Genomic DNA, 16,512 nt, shown 5'->3' with positions numbered 1-16,512 from the left:
CGGGAGAAATGTTCAGGACGTGGCCTCTTTTACATATTTTCACTGACAAGTACCCAGCAATTCAGTAATTGGGGGCACGGTGGGTCAGGGATAGAATTCTTGCCGCGCATGCAGGACACATTGGATTTGGTTCTCAGCTGGTGTCCCTCTGCCCTCTATCTGCCAGTGGGGGGGCGTCTGTATTGCTATGATGCTGGGCAGGTTTCAGCAGAGCTTTCAAATGGAGATGGATTAGGAGCAAAGGCTTGGTGATCTTCCAAAAGTCAGTCAATGAAACCCGAGGGCTTGAATGAGCCACAACCCATCATGGGAGGACCCAGTCACGGACATCACTTTATGCCATTGTGACAGGATCCACGAGTCAGGGACCGCCTGGATGGCAGCTAGCAACAGCAACTGACGACGGTCCAGGTGCTGCGCTCATACTCACAGGGTAGCCGGGAATTCCCTCGGAGCCTGGGGTACCTGGTGGACCTGCGTCTCCCCTGGTCCCATTGCAGCCATCGTAACCAGGCCTTCCTCTGGGCCCACCTTGCCCTGGATGTCCCTGGGGAAGAGAAACATAAGAATCTTTTAGCTCATTTTGTTTTGGTTTCCAGGTAACTGGAGCATAGCGGCTCGCACTGTTCTTCTCCGAGCCACTGCATGAATCCCAGAGCAAAGGTAACTCAACAGGGGCGGAGCAATCAATGAGTGAAAGAGTAAAGAAACAAAGGCACAGGTGTGGCTCTCAGCAGGGCCCAGGTGTTCCCGACCAATCTCTGTTGCTCATGTGCTTGGCTGAGACAGTAGTTGCCTTCAGGGAATCTCCTACCCTGCTTCACCACCCAAAACGGGTGGCTGTGTTTTAGCAAAGCCAAGTATGAGAGAATTTTAAACATCCTAGAAGGGGCTAGCTTCTTCTGAGGGATAACAAGGGGGCTGTTTTGTTGTTTGTTTGTTTTTTAACCAGTTCTGCACAACCAAATTCTAGATGGGTAGTTTAAGAGGTTCACATTCTAAAGAAGTAAGATTTTCACACCCACAAAGGTGATTTCAGCAATGGCTTTGCCGTATTTGAAAGAGCGGGATTTCCTCTCATATACTTGCTTTGGGAACAGGAGCTTTTAGGTCTTAAACACCAACATGAAGCATATCAGCTTCTCTGAGACATCAGGGGCAGGGGAGGAAACGCGGTCAAATGTCTTTTGAAGAACTGGACAGAGGGAGGGTTCAGTTCCGTTGTAAACAGCTCAACTCAATCCACCTGGTTTCAGAGACCTGGGGGATGAATGGTTTAGGTACTATGCGACGACAGTCCGTTTTGTCATTTCTCCAAATAGCAGATGCTTCGAGATGTTTACTATTGAGCAGTCGCTTCTAAATTTTGCTTTTCTTGATAAGACGCCAAACCCCTATTTCAGGGTGATTTTTGAGGTCCTTCAGGATGGAGGTTTTGCAGATGGACTTGGAGAAATGTGCAAATGGGAACCAAGTCCTGCCTCCAGGCCCCTGTAGCCTGAATGATGGCAAAAAATAAAATAGAAAGGGGGGTTTTCCTTTTATTTGCCCATCGCGCTGCCTTGGCCATTCAAAGCCATGGCTTTTGAACTTTCATTCTTGATGTCACACGAGACATGAGGCAGACTTTCCAGGAAACCTGTCTGGTGAGTCAGAGGAATCCCCTGGGGCGGCTCGGTATCAAGGAACACAATCTCTGACGCTGTTTGGCTACAGATAGGTGTCTGATGATTTCCTTAAAGGTAAAGACAGAAGGAAGTCTGGTCTTGTAAAGCTAGCCTGAGACAGACAACAAGCTCTCTAGCATCCTGTTCCAGGTCTTCAGCATTCCGGGATCCTATTGCTTAAACACGTGTTGCTAAGTTCTTTGTTCCTCTTCTGGATTGTCTGTGGGCTCTCGGCCTTTCTTACTCACTCAGATTTTATTGAAATCACTTGGAATTGTCTGTCCACCTGATCTTACTTTGAAATCGTGCTTCTGAGAAAGGTCCGTCACACTGAGCAGCGAGTTCACCTCCTACTCGTCTGCATCAAATGAGATACTTTTCTTTAGGATGCAACTCCCAAGATTGTACTGCACATCACTTTTAGATACTGTTAAATGTGACGCTGAGGAGCTAAAATTACCCAGCTCCCTCCAACTGGGCATTCTTGAACTGAGCAGTGATAGTAGCTGATTGTTAAATTCACTTAATTTGCATCGCCTGCGCTCTGAGATTGAGCAGCCTCCAGATTCCTGAACTGTTCCACCTTACAAATCGGCTAGACCGGAGAACACACATTGGTACATATAAGAGCTCTCAATACATGGAACTCAGGACAGATAACCCCTCAAGAACAGTCGTGGGAGTAGCAATATCAAGAGGGTAGGGGGATGGCCAGGGAGGGGGAAGGGTGAGAAAGGGGGACCTCATCACAAGATTGGATATATAGCCCCACCCCCACCCCACCCCCAAAGGGGATGAATAACAGAGATGTGGGTGAAGGGAGACAACGGGCAGTGTAAGATATGAAATAATAATAACAATATATAATTGATCAAGGATCCATGAGGGAGGGAGGGTAGGGAAGGGAGGGGAAAAAAGAGGAGCTTATACCAAGGGCTCACGTAGAAAATACTTTGGAAATGATAATGGCAACATATGCGCAAATATGCTTGATACAATTGCTATACGGGATATTATAAGAGCTGTAAGAGCCCACAATTAAATGATTTAAAAAAAAAGAAGATTCTAGAGCTAGCCCAAGAGTCTTCAGAAAATAACAGTTATCTGTTCACCCAACTATTCCCCATAAAACAATGCGTTCCTCCCTGATTTCTGTTATACTGGCTCTTGACGTTACCTGACTTGGGAGAGCGAAAAACGAAGTCAGATATGATACAGCGATGTTACAGTTTCTTTTCTATCAGATCACTACATTTAAACTCAGATTTCAATTACTGAAAGACAACATTTATTTATTTTAAATTATTTTATCGGGGGCTCGTACAATTCTTACCACAATCCATCCATTGTCAAGCACAGATGTACATTTGTTGCCCTCATCATTCTCAAAATATTTGCCTTCTACTTTAGCCCTTAATATCAGTTGCTCATTTCCCCCCTCCCTCTCCACTCCCCCTCCCTCATGAAATTATTATACTTTTGTCATAAGTTACACTGTCCGATGTCTCCCTCCGCCCTCTTCTCTGCTGTCCATTCCCCAGGGAGGAGGCTATATGTAGATTCTTGTAATCGGTTCCCCCTTTCTACTCCACATTCCCTTCACCTTCTAGGCATTCCCCCTCTCACCACTGGTCCTGCAGGAGTCATCTATCCTGGATTCCATGTGTTTCCAGTTGCTATCTGTACCAATGTACATCCTCTGGTCTAGCCAGATTTGTAAGGTAGAATTGGGAGCATGATAGTGGCGGGGAGGAAGCATTTAAGAACTAGAGGAAAGTTATATGTTTCATCGTTGCTAGCCTGCACCCTGATTGGCTCGTCTCCTCCCCACAGCCCTTCAGTAAGGGGGTGTTCAGTTGCCCACCGATGGGATTTGAGTCTCCACTCTGCACTCACCCACCTTTACAATGATATGATTTTTTGTTCTTAGATGCTTGATACCTGATCCCTTCGACAGCTCGTGGTCACACATGCTGGTGTCCTTCTTCCATGTGGGCTTTGTTGCTTCTGAGCTTGTTTATCTTCAAGCCTTTAAGACCCCAGATGCTATAGCTTTTGATAGCTGGGCACCATCAGCTTTCTTCACCACCTTTTCTTATGCACACATTTAAGATAACATTTATTAAAGGTCCAGAATTAGGTCTAAAAGTGAGTGGTTTCATTCTAGGCAGTTGGGCAGGAAAAACAACCCAAAATGGAGGGGGTGCAAAACCCAAACTCTGTCAACTCCTCCAGATTCGAAATCATGTAAAGGTTCTTTCCTTATTGGTTGCTAATGTGCAGCTTTGAGCTCATCACTCTGGTGCCATTCGGGATCACCAGCCTTGCAGGTCTCACGTCTTGGTCAATGTGACTTTCCCACTTTCACGATGACCATTTCCACGTGGGGTGCAGAGTTCTCACGGGGCATGCGGCTGAAGATCTAAAGGGAAAGGCTGGATTTCCTGTGACCGCTCTCCATCCATCCCCCTGCTTCTATTCTGCTGCCAAGGACCAGCCCGACTTGTGAACTCCTGGAGAAAGAAGAGACTGTCCGTGCACGTGTGTGAAGAGAACATGAACATGTCAGGGAAGGACATAAACATCTGTGTGTGTGTGTTGGGGTGGGGGGGATAGGGCGGGGGACTCCTGAAGCAGCTGTCTTCAAACTGCAGCAGTAGAAGCATGGGAGACGGATCGGAATGTGCGATAAACAAAGGTCCTGATGTCAGGGTCTGGCCAGGAAGCCGGCCCTGAGAAATCTGCTTGGGAAGCCCAGGGACAAAGACTGTGAGTCAGCCCGTCTTGTTTGTTTACTTATTTATTTACTTTTGTGCCACAAGAAGCAAAGCGAACTAGGTTAGAAAAACACGTTTTATTGTAGGTTGCGATTTTCCCACGAACAAAGCAGGCCCTTTCTCTTCCTCTTTTTATGAGTGGTGACTACAAAGCGTCTGAGAAGCCGGGCAAATGTCCGGCCTGCCTCCTGTGCCCGACGGCTTTGCATTCGGGTTGTTTTTGAGTTCAAACAGAATCTCCGAACCGACTTTTCATTGGGCATACATCTCTGCACAACACTGTAGCTTTTATTACTAAATAAGATCTCGTTAGAGCGGAGCGGCCTCAATTCTGAGGTCAAGTCTGGTGTCAAGTTTACAAAGAACACGATAGATCACCCACCCCATACTTCACCGGATTCCAGGAGGGAAATTCTACATGGGAAGCTGCAGAAGCTGTATGTTACAAGCAAAAGTGGCTTTGTCATGTTTCGTTCGGTCATCAGTATATTGGATCAAAAGAGTGACAGGGTTTTAAAATTCTAATCTTAAACAAACAAACAACAAAAAATGAACTTACGGGAATTCCATCAGCACCAGGAAATCCAGAAACACCTCTTGCTCCCTATAAAGCAAGCAAACAAACTTAATGGAGGCCCAAACACCCATCCCACCCCCCTACCCCCACCCCCGCCGCCTCACCCAATCAGAAGGCCATATTAACAGGTGTTCATACCACGTCTCCTTTGGGGCCTGTTATTCCTGGAGGTCCCCTTTCCCCTTTGTCACCTTTGCGACCCTGCAGGCCTGGGAAACCTTGTAATCCGGAGGGCCCGTTGTATCCCTGGGGGCCGACTGGCCCTGGCTGACCCTGTGGAAACAGCGTATGTTAAGTCTTCACAATCCATGGCAGCTAACAGCCATTGTGAGTGGTGGGTGCTTTTGAAATGACGTGTTTCATTCTGAGGTGTTACGGCCCTCAGAGACCCTTATCGATAGAGCAACAAAGAAAGGTCTCTCAAAGAAGTCCACGTGTTCCCGAGGAGTTCAGTTCCTGTTGAAAATCAGTACTCACCCAGCCTGACTTTTAAAATTGTATGCAGTGGCAAAACCACGTGTGCTAGGTACATAATCTGGGGCCAGTTTGAGGATTAAGAGTGTAGGGGTAGAGTCTAGCCTATCAATCTTGATATAGCCAGTGAAGCCTCTTTTGGACATGGCCTTCTCCTGAGGATTCTGGGAAGTGTGTAATTCCTCCTTGGAGGCGGGAGACTTCTGTCTCTCTCTCTCTACTCACTCCCTGAGAGATGCTCTACTGACAAGACACAAGGTACTCCGAAGATAGATCTCATGCCCCGGGAACTGGAGGAGCCTCGTGGAGACCCCTGCCAGTGCTGAGATGTTCACAACGCCACTGAAGCCACAAGACTTCCCACCCACCGGCCTGTGATCTTCCTGCATTCAGCGTCATTGCGTGTGTTTCTTGAGTCTGAAGAGGTATTTATAGATTGGTGTCGGGCATATGGGCTAATATCAGACTTATGGACTTGATCTAGACTAGGCTGGGATGTTTCATAACGTACCATCACTCTTTGATATAAACCTCTCTCTCATACACATGTAGGTCTCTATGGATTTGTTTCTCGAGTCGACCCGGGCTGGCACACCACTTTCATAACTGTTGAAGGGCCCTAGAAAAGGGAGGCGGTTGCCACTGTCTCTGTGTAGGTAGGAAGTGTGGTAAGAGATGGAAAGCCGGGACTTGACTTGGGAGGGCTTGTTGGACAACATGATATCCCAGGCTCATTCCAGTTCTAATACCCAGTTGGGGGGTTTCTTAAACTGTGTTTGTTGCAAGTTTGGAACAGAACATGTTTTGATGCTGGTTTTTCAGACTCTTCCTCTGTTGTGCTCATTCTTGTTTTGTTTTGTGGCTCTGGTAGACTATAGCTTTCTTGTGATTACATATCATACCTCAAATAGCCCCTAATCATGGACAGGCCGCTGCTGGTTAGTGTTTACAAGGAGCACCCTTTGGAGGATAAACTGCTCCTCATTAGTGCCGTCATTGCATTGCCCATAAACTACATTTCTATCTGGTGGGATGATGTTGTAGAGCCAGCGAAGAGGAAACATTTAATATGACCCAAAGTGGAATATCCATGTCTTCCTGATGAAAAGCCACATTCTTGTCTTGTATTCATTAACCTTTCCTCCGTTCCTTTTGATTGGGGAAAGTGACTAACCACACCATGTAGTCATTTTCCTTCCATTGTCAGCGGACTTGTTTTTAATCTTTACTTCTTGGATGGGAATCCTGACTTTTGGAATAAGACTGTAGTCTTTCTCTGTCTGGAGCATGCTGTCATTATTATTATTACTCAAGGTGAAATTCACACAGCATACGTGCAATCACTTGAAGTGTACTATTCTGTGGAATCTCAGTACAGTCCCAATGTGTGCAACCGTCCTGTCTATCTAGTTCCCAGATCTTTTCATCACCTCCAAGGGACACTTCATACTCATTCATGATATGGGTACACACCCACCCCTCTTGGCCCCAGCACCTCCAATCACCATTCAGCTTCCCATTTCTGTGGATGTACCTAATCTGGGTATTTCAATCATACACTATGTGACCATTAGTATCTTTACACACTTTTATAACACAATGCATTTGAGTTTTATCCACATTACAGTATGTATCAGACTGCATTTCTTTTATGGCTGAATAATACATCATTGCATGGATATACCATAGTTGATTTATCCATTCATATGTTGGTGGGCACTTGGGTTCTTTCTTTTTTTTTTTTTTAACATTTTATTAGGGGCTCATACAACTGTTATCCCAATCCATACACACATCAATTGTGTAAAGCGCATTTGTACATCGTTTCTCAAAACATTTTCTCTCCATTTAAACCCCCGACATTAGGTCCTCATTTTTCCCCTCCCTCCCCGCTCCCCCCTCCCGCATGAACCCTTGATAGTTTATAAATGGGTATTTTGTCATATCTTGCCCTGTCCGACGTCTCCCTTCATCCACTTTTCGGTTGTCTGTCCCCCAGGGAGGAGGTCACACACAGTTCCATGTAATCAGTTCCCTCTTTCCTACCCATTATCCCTTTACACTTGGGTTCTTTCCATCTTTTAGCTATGTGAATAAGGCTGTAATGTTTATCACCGCAGAAGATCTGCTTGAGTCCCTGATTTTAAGTTCTGGGTCGATAGCAGGAAGGGATATGCTGGGCCCCATGTTAAGTCTGTGTTTGGCATTAAGGTTTTGTTTTAATTGTGAATTGGGTGAAGGTTGAATGGATAACTCAATTTTTCATTTAGTAATCCATCCACATTGCGGTGGGTGGCATTGTGGTGCAAGCACTACAATATAACATCACCACTCACCCTTCCCATGTGACTCGCGTCCATTCCTACTTCCTGGCTTTTCTGCCTTCTCGACTCTGTCCTTGGGCAAATGCCGCCTGTTTGATCTTGAAAGGTTATATTTATCGTGCTGTAGAACCCCCAAACTGTTTCTCACATCAGCTGTGCCCTTTGATTTTGCGTCCCCCCACTCACAATGGATGGGAAGTCTCATTTTTCCACTCTCTCACCAGCAAGTGTTAGTTCCCTCTTCCTCCTCCTCTCCTTCTTCTTTTAAGACTGATAGCCATGTCAGTAAGTGTGAAGATGCTGCCAGCGTTGATAGTTCAGCCTGCAGCATGCCATAAAATTCCGTCCTGCTTCCAATCTGGGTCAGGAAGATTCTGGGAAGACTGAACGTCTCACTCTTACTCACACTGAACACCCAGCATTGTTGGCATTAAGTGGATATTTATTGTCAAAGGATGACAGAGAGATGTTTCAGTGATCAGGGATGGAGCATTTCCTAAGGAAATCCTGCTCATCATACCAATCAGGTGTGCGGGTAAAGACAGCTGGAGTCATAAGGTAAATGAAAGGATATTTTCTTATTGCTAATCATGATTAGTATTAACTCCCACCCTCCATCAAAAAGCCCCAATCACGAAGGCAATTACCATCTCTTCCTTCCTTTTTTAAATAAGTGTACGAAAAACTATGCTCATAAAATTCTCACAGTATACTTAATAAGAACACTTCTACCAACGAGTTCTTCTAAGCCAGCAGAGATTGTAGAAAGAAGCTATAAAATCATATCCCCTATCTCTACCCACTCCCTTATCACACCCTAGAGAGATGGATAATGGGAACTATAATTTCAATGTGTATGCTCTGGGATGATGCAGTTACAGGCTTTAAAAAATGATTTATCTCATTTTATCATTGGGACAATTTCATGAAGTAGTTTATCAACTCCATTAAAAAAAATGAACTGGCTTTCAGAAAGGTGAAGAGAGAAGAGCTGGCTCTCGTGAAGTCAGCTCTGGGGATCTAGGATTGTGAAGCTTGTCTCATTGCAGGGCTTCTATCGTTCCACTATACCCGTGACTCAACGTGTGCTCCACAGGTCAGTAGCACTGGCATCACCTGAGAGCTTGTTAGAAATGCAGAATCTCATGTCCCATCCCAGAATGCCTCCCCCATGGTTTAACAGGAGCCCTAAAACATGTGTGTGTCCATGATAGTCTGAGAGGCACCGCATGCTAGCAGCCCACCTTTCTTCGTGAAGGGAGACCGGCATCTTTTAATAAGAAAACTCTCTGATGCGCAAGGCTGGCTCTCAGATCCAATTGTTCCACCAGGCAGTCATCAAAAGCAAGGTCTGACGTTAGCAGTCAGGAAGAGAAGAAGCAGGGGGGGTCTTGCTTTCTTTTCTTCCTAACATTTGCTAAATATTATCGCGAGCTAAATGTTCCTCGGTTTTGTGCTTCCTTGTCAGCTACAAGATAGAATCCATGTCAATCATTGTTTGGGCAGAGGGTTATAATGCCTGTCTTGAAATCACCCCTGGAGTCTGCGTGTGTGGGGAATCCAGGGTCTGTTTGGGGAGCTGCAGTCTGAAAGGGCAGAGGGAACGAGTCCAGACTTGAACATGCATAGCTGAAATGCCGCGGCGGTGGAGAGAACACACTGAAGATCCCGAGACACTTGCTAAGCTTTCGTGCATTTCAGAATTTCACTGCCGAGAAAGTTGCCAAATGTCATCAGATGGAGGCACCCGTAGGAGAACGCCGTGACTAGAGATGGGACATCCATGGATGGGGAAAGATATTTCACTACACATTCATATCATCAAATGCAGTGCTTGCGCCCATTCATCAGTTGTTAACCTTAACCTTGCCGTGGGTGAAGGAGGTAGAAGAGTTTCTTTTTTTTTTTTCAGGAAAGGATAAAGGGCAATTTCCCCAAAGGCAAAAAGAAACATCTGCTTTCCTGCACACCAGGCTCGTTAATCGACTGGACAACATTCCCCTGGTAGGATAAGAATAAGCTTTAAAATACTTACTGGCCAACATCTGAATAGTAGGAAATCCCTTCTCCTTCCTAAGTTTACTCTTCCCATCTGGCCTTTTATGGGTACCGGGCATACCACCAGCGAACCCAGATCCTCCCCAGTCCCTGGGGTGTCCCCTCCCTTCCTTCTCCATTCTCAGCATGTCCCATGGCCCACAGCTTCTGGGCCCTTATACTTGCTGCAGGCCCTGATGATTCTTAGCTGATTCCAACTTAATTCCCAGTTGGTTTCTGCGAACTGTGGGGCACGCATTCTGAAATATGTAAAAGGGCTTCAAAGGTGAGCGGCGTTACTATTTATGATCCAGGGAAATGATTCTGCCGTCGGAAATTTCGGAAATTTAGACAGGTTCCCTGCTTTCAAGGATAGTGATCGTATTTGTGAGCAATCTGTAAATCACCCAGGTGGGATGCAGTAACAGAAAATTCTACGAACCATAACTCCAAGGTTGATGTCTATACAGTACATACATGAGGGGGTCTTCAGAATGTTTATGAAAATGGAATTAAAAGGCAATGGAACTTTTCTATGAGCTTTATGAAGTCTGCGGTATGATACCCGCCCCAATCAAAGGCATGGCCAATCAAAGCAGTTACTACTCAGAGGGACCCTAGAGGACAGAGGATAACTGCCCCAGAGAGTTTTCAAGGCTGTAAATCATTATGGAAGTAGACTGCCACACCTTTCTCCTTTTCACTGCTGAGTAGTATTCCACGGTATACTTTCTTCCACGAGGTTTGAACTGCCAACCCTTTGGGTAGCATCTGATCACTTTAACCACGACACTATCAGCACACCTTACAAATAGAATGCCTCTCAGTAAATCATGGGCTACTTCCAATTCCAGGCAATAGAGAACTCAGTAAATCTGCCACTGTATGCCTGTATCTTCTTATTTAATAGATAACAAAACATCAGTCCTGTCCCTGACTACTGTTCCATATTAAGCGTGAGGTATGAGTTCAGTCATGAGGATTCTTAGAATTAATTCTCCCTCAAACGTGATTTGACTTCTATTTTCTACTAACATCAGTGTAAATGTACAAACACCTAAATATGTAAAGAAACAAATCTTGAGCCTCACCTTACTCCATAGACAAACACTTACTTGATATCTGATAGAGATTACAGGCTTACATGTAAGTGCTGAAACGATTAAACTTGTAGAGAAACAGAAACAAGCAAACAAACACAGGAGCGTGTCTTTGTGCTTTGGAGTTAGGCAAAGGCAAAAGCTCTCTTAGAGAAGAAACAAAACAAACCTTCAAACACGGACATGAGACGAGCAGACACTTTGGTGGAGAAGATACACAGGTGGAAACAAGCACACAAGGAGCCGACCAGCAGCATTCGCCAGTCAGCAGGGAAAAGGAGGAGAAAGTGGTAAATGGCTGAACACCTATTAGGGTGGCACGCGTGTGTGCCCACATGCACATATTTACAAAATCAAGTGTTGGTGGTGGTGCAGAGCAACCAGAACTCTCCTACGATGCTGGCGGGAATGCCATATGGTGAAGTCACTTTTGCAAATGTTTGTCAGTTTCTTATCAATCGGACATACACTTATTAGAGGACAGAGGAATCCTACTCGGGTACACAGAGAAGAGAAATAACAGCATAGGTTCACACAAAAACAGGTAGGTGAGTGAGTGTTTACAGTTGTACTCATTTTCTCTAGAAGCTACAGAGCTAAGTGTCCATTAGCTGATGAATGGAGTAACACATGGTGGTATGTCCATACCGTGGAATACTACTCGGCAGTGATAAAGGACACATGATCCGATACACACCACAAGGGAGATGAATCTTAACAGCATATGTGAAAGAAGGCTGAATACTGTGTGCTCCTATCTATAAAGTATAACAGAAAAGTAAAACTGCAGGGGCAGGAAGTAGAGCAGTGGCTGCCAAGGCTGGAAGTGGGGGGAAAGGGACGCCTGACAAGGAGTATGAGGGCCATGCTGGGGAGATGGGCCTGTCCCCCATGGTTTGGGTAGCAATTACGTGACTGTTCACACTGTCAACTTAATGCATCGCAGGTAAACTGCCCCACCACAGACTTGACGTCTGAACAAAGGAACGCATTTGGTTGCTAAGGCGATGGCTATCAAGCTCCCAGGAACTGTCCGTTCTGACCACTGGACATTGTCTTACCAGGGAATTTATACGATAGATGCTATTGAGGAAAGTGCATACACTTTTTAAAAATGGCTTAGTAAAAATCATTTTAGTTTAACGGTCTCTAAAAATGCCTGCCAGGAAAATGAAAGAATCCAAAGGGACCAAAAATAGCCTGGTTTTCCGCGTCCGGAATCCGGAGTCAGACACTGATAACAATGTGAACTGTCCAGCGCAGTCCCCGGCACAGCAGCGCTGCGAGAGGGTCGGGCTGAACTGGATGGGTAATAACAGAGAAACACCGGGAGCAGGGGGACACTGGTTTCTGTTACCCTGGCTCTTCATTAAGGCAGCCAACGAGCACACATGAGTGGAGAGCATTGTGATAGCTCCTAGAAGTCATCATACAGTTGTAGCTGAACCAACTTGGCTTCCATAGCTCCACAATTTCAAATAGCCCGAGGGTGGGGGTGGAAGAACTAGATCAATTCTCTTGCTTTTCACCTGTCAGGCAAAGACGTCGGAGAACCGCCACTCCTTTAACTGAAAAACCTCCTCTCCTTTAACTGCCCCTGGGCAGTCTGACCCACTGGCTTTGGGCCCCAAACCCGGCAGGGCGTGTTGGAGTCTGGATGTCATTTCGCCCAGCGCGTGTCGGAAAAGCTGATTTTCTGGGGAAGCCTTGCATTGCTTCTGTGCTTCCAGCAATAAATATATTTTATGTCCTTAAATGTGAATCATTCATGACTCAATAGACAAACTCGATTTCCTAAATGTTCTTTTCCTCCAGAAAGGCATGGGGCTCTCCTGTGATGAGCGGGGGACCTCGCTGTGGGCTGTCAGAGGAGGACGCTGGGGGGATCAGCAGCACCCACCGAGCTCTGGTTTGCAGGCTTCAAAGAGGCACGCATGCTATTTCTGTCGTGCACCTGACAATCTCCAAGAGGACAAATGCACAGCCACGAACTCATTCTCACTGACAGCCACCCCAGGGGGCCGAGCTGGGCTGCCCCTGCGGGTTTCCTAGGGCAGGCATCTCTAGCGGGGCGGGAGCAGCTGGTGCACTAGAACTGCCGACCTCACAGTGATCAGGCCAATGTGTACTTCACTGTCACCAAGGCTCTTCTCCCTGACAATGGGGACAGCAAAATCAACGACCAGGATGCCATCATTTCATTGCCTCTGTGTTTGACTCTGTTACTAACGCTGGCCCTGGGAGACACGGACATGATTAGAAAGTGGCCATTGCAATGGGAGGCGACTACTGCATTTCCAAGCTCATGAATTGACTGGTAAGTAAGACAGTTCCCAATTTATGTTGACGGAGCGCATGGTGTGCTATGAACCGCATGTGCCAATCTCAGACTGCTCTCCTTGGGTCACCTTCCTGCCAAAGAGTGTGCCATGACTAGCAGTAGAGTTTGCGCATTTGGGTGACTTTGTGTTTCTGTCAGAACTAGGGGTGGGGTGGGGGGCGAGGCAAGCTCTGCGCGGAGTGGGCCCCTCACAGCCCAGTGATGGCTGCTCACTGAGCACAGGAGGCTCAGGAAATAGCCGTTGAGCTCGCTGGACCTCCTGAACCGTGCTTCCCTGGTGACATCTTCACTCAGGCAGCCAGCCGTGGCTCATGAATTTCAAGGCTGTGGGGCAGAGACCAGGGACAGGACCAAGAGCCAGATCTAGTGTGCATTTGGACTAAAGTCATCGGAAGGAATCATATTCTTAGGGTTGCCACATTGGTTCCCTCTATTTGGGGGAGGCAGGCGTCAAACAAAACAAAAACCAACAAAGCATCCAATGGCCAAGGAAGCAAAAGGGAGCCTCAGAGCAAGAGGAGAAGCCCTGGGCTTGGCTGTGAGACACGGCGTTCTTTTTCGGTTCGTTTTGATTCGAAATGATCCAGAATAGGACAAGGCTTAGGCAGGGTTCCAGCGGGTTGGTCATTAGAAACGCGAACGCTCTCCTCCTGCTGCTTCCTCTTTTCCTGCCACGATCATTTCAAATGGTTGCTATAGCTTAAAGAACGCGACTTCATTTTCTCACTCCTTCTTAATGCTTCGATCTGCATAAACTCCCGTGCGTTGTGTGACCAGTGCCTGGAGTCGTGGAACCACTCTGAAGACCGAGCTACAGAATAGCCCCATCACCTCCTCGAACAAACTCAGCACCGAAGCCCTTCATGTACCCCACGCCTCTGGCACCCACCGGTCCGTTCACCGGCTCTCGCGCGTTACCTTCCCCAGACTGTCACTAAAAAACCAACAGAACCATATCCTTTGACTCTAGACTACTGGATTTAAGATTCGTCCATGCTGGAGCATGCGTCCACGTGTTTGTGTTTACTACTGAGTGGTGTGTGGTCGTATCCCATTACCAGTTTTGGCTTGCCCACTCACCCGGTCAAGGACATCTGAATTGTTCCCAGCCTTTGATGAATGCTGGCTACTATGAACATCACGTAAAATTTAAGTGTGGTTGAATGTCTGTCTGGCTATGTATTCTTTACAAGATCCAGCAATGGGATATCTAACTCATCTGGTAAGTGCATATTCAATGTTATGAAAAACTTCACAACTGGTTTTCCCCCCAGATGGCCTATACACGATGCATTTATTTGTACATCAATGTCTGCTGGTTACAGCGGCTCCACGTGGTCCTCCGCTGGCAGTTTTTGTTTGGTTCGTCATGGTCAAGCTGATAGGTGTGCAATGCTAAGGCACCACAGGCTGAGGAGGACTTATTCTTATTCAAATACAAATCCCCATATTTTGCAATTCTGCACCCAGGTGATGGCGGAGCTTCCTCTTCTCTGCTGCTGTTGCATGTGTTGTGATCATCATTAGTGGTCCAGCCTGCTTGCCTGCACCAAGTCCAGTTCACACCGTGGGCTGCAGAACCACCGGGGTCCATCCATTCATTGGAAACACCACGGGAGTTTGAACCCTTTGTTCTCTCTCAAAAAGATAAACACCCTCGTTCCCCAACCTAATCTGAGCTGGCTTGGACACAAAGGTATACATCCAGTTACCAAGTGTGGTAGGAACATAATCTGGTGTCAATTTGAGAATTAAGAGCGCAGGGGTGGCGTCTAGCCTGTCAATCATGGTATAGCATGTGAGGCCTCTGTGTGGGCATGGCCTTCTCCTGAGGATTCTGGAACTCCTGTCTTCCTCCCTGGAGGCGGGAGACATACTTTCTTCTCATTCCCTGGGAGATTCTCTACTGATAAGATACATGGCGCTATGCTGAGCTGCAGGAGCCACGTGGAGAACCCTGTGAGCGCTGAGATGCTTACAATGCCACTGGATCCACAAGTCTTTCCACCCACTGGCCTGTGATTTTCTGCATTCGGCATCATTGCATGTGTTGTGTGAGTACGAAGAGAAATTTATTTGACATATGGGCTAATATCGGACTTATGGACTTGATCTGGACTGGGTTGGAATGTTTTCTCAATATTCAAGTGCTCTTGTATATAAAGCTCTTTCTTATGAATTAGTTTCTCTAGTCTACCCAGACTAACACACCACGGAAGGAGAACCCGAGATTACTGGTGAGCCAACACAAGCCAGTCATCTGGCTTGAAGACCTATCTCAGAGCTACATGTTCACAGATGCTGACTCAAAAGTACGCTCTTTGTAAGCTCCAGCACACTAGTACAAACATACAGAGAAGCCATCCAACTTACAAGCTCTTACCCCCTGCACAGACACTAGAAAAACGCAACCCCGAGGTTCTTAACTGTCGTCAAACATCCTATTCTGTGATGCAAAATACACCGTTCACTGGCTGGGCTGTGACACCACTGGTATGCACCCAAGCCTCACTCCTGAGCTAGGGTCAGACAGGGACAGCAGCCATTCTAAATTAGACCAAGGTCACAGGGCTTTTACAATGGACATTTCTCTCTTGGCCACCCATCCGCTATGGCTGTGCCAAATGCTCCATCAGTTAGGAGGCTGGGGAGGGGCTTCTTCTGAGCATCTCAAATGGAAGATTTGAGCCTTTATGCCATCTGGGAGCTCATTAGAAATAAAGACCCCTACCCCCACCCTAGAGGCCCTGAGTCGGAGCCTGCATTTTCACAGGACTCCCAGGTGATTTGAACTCACACTAAGCTGGAGGAAACTGCGCCAGAAGTGGCCTGTGGCCCAGAGACTGGTCCTGGCTGGCTGCCTAATCATCACTTAGGGGAGAGTCTCAGACCTCAAGAATTTTTTGGTCTAGCAGTTTGGTGGGGGAGTAGGATGGGGAGGGTGGGGGTGGGGGGAGCCTGCGACGCTGTGCTCTAAACAACCTCCCCAAGCAATTCAGATGCTCCCCAGGCCTCAGAACCAAGAAAGGGCTAATTCCCACCCCAGAGAGGGGACGAAACAGGCCTGAAGCGGTGAAGTGTCTTCTCCACAGCTGATGAGTGAGTGTAGGAATGTTTTCCACGTTAAACAAAAGCCACTGCTGATGGGGCTTCAGCTGTTGCATGGGACACTTAGGGACACTCCCTCTAACCTGCACTCTGAAGACTGGCCTTCT

The 16,512-nt window shown here is 46.8% G+C and overlaps 1 protein-coding gene across 1 annotated transcript in view; it reads right to left on the bottom strand.

Annotated features, from left to right (window-relative positions):
- COL4A2 (collagen type IV alpha 2 chain) overlaps positions 1-16,512 on the bottom strand; it is a 232,987-nt gene that overhangs the window by 93,180 nt on the left and 123,295 nt on the right. The window contains exons 5-7 of the mRNA XM_004704409.2: positions 5,160-5,294; positions 5,004-5,048; positions 431-547 (exon numbers count right to left, since the gene is read on the bottom strand). Coding sequence (XP_004704466.1) covers positions 431-547; positions 5,004-5,048; positions 5,160-5,294 — 297 coding nt within the window. The remainder of the gene's footprint in view (positions 1-430; positions 548-5,003; positions 5,049-5,159; positions 5,295-16,512) is intronic.

This window comes from Echinops telfairi, unplaced genomic scaffold, assembly GCF_000313985.2.
Source record: "Echinops telfairi isolate 266 unplaced genomic scaffold, ASM31398v2 ScPeMD7_7467;HRSCAF=8505_1, whole genome shotgun sequence".
NCBI lineage: Eukaryota > Metazoa > Chordata > Mammalia > Afrosoricida > Tenrecidae > Echinops > Echinops telfairi.
This window is presented reverse-complemented; position numbering and strand designations above follow the sequence as displayed.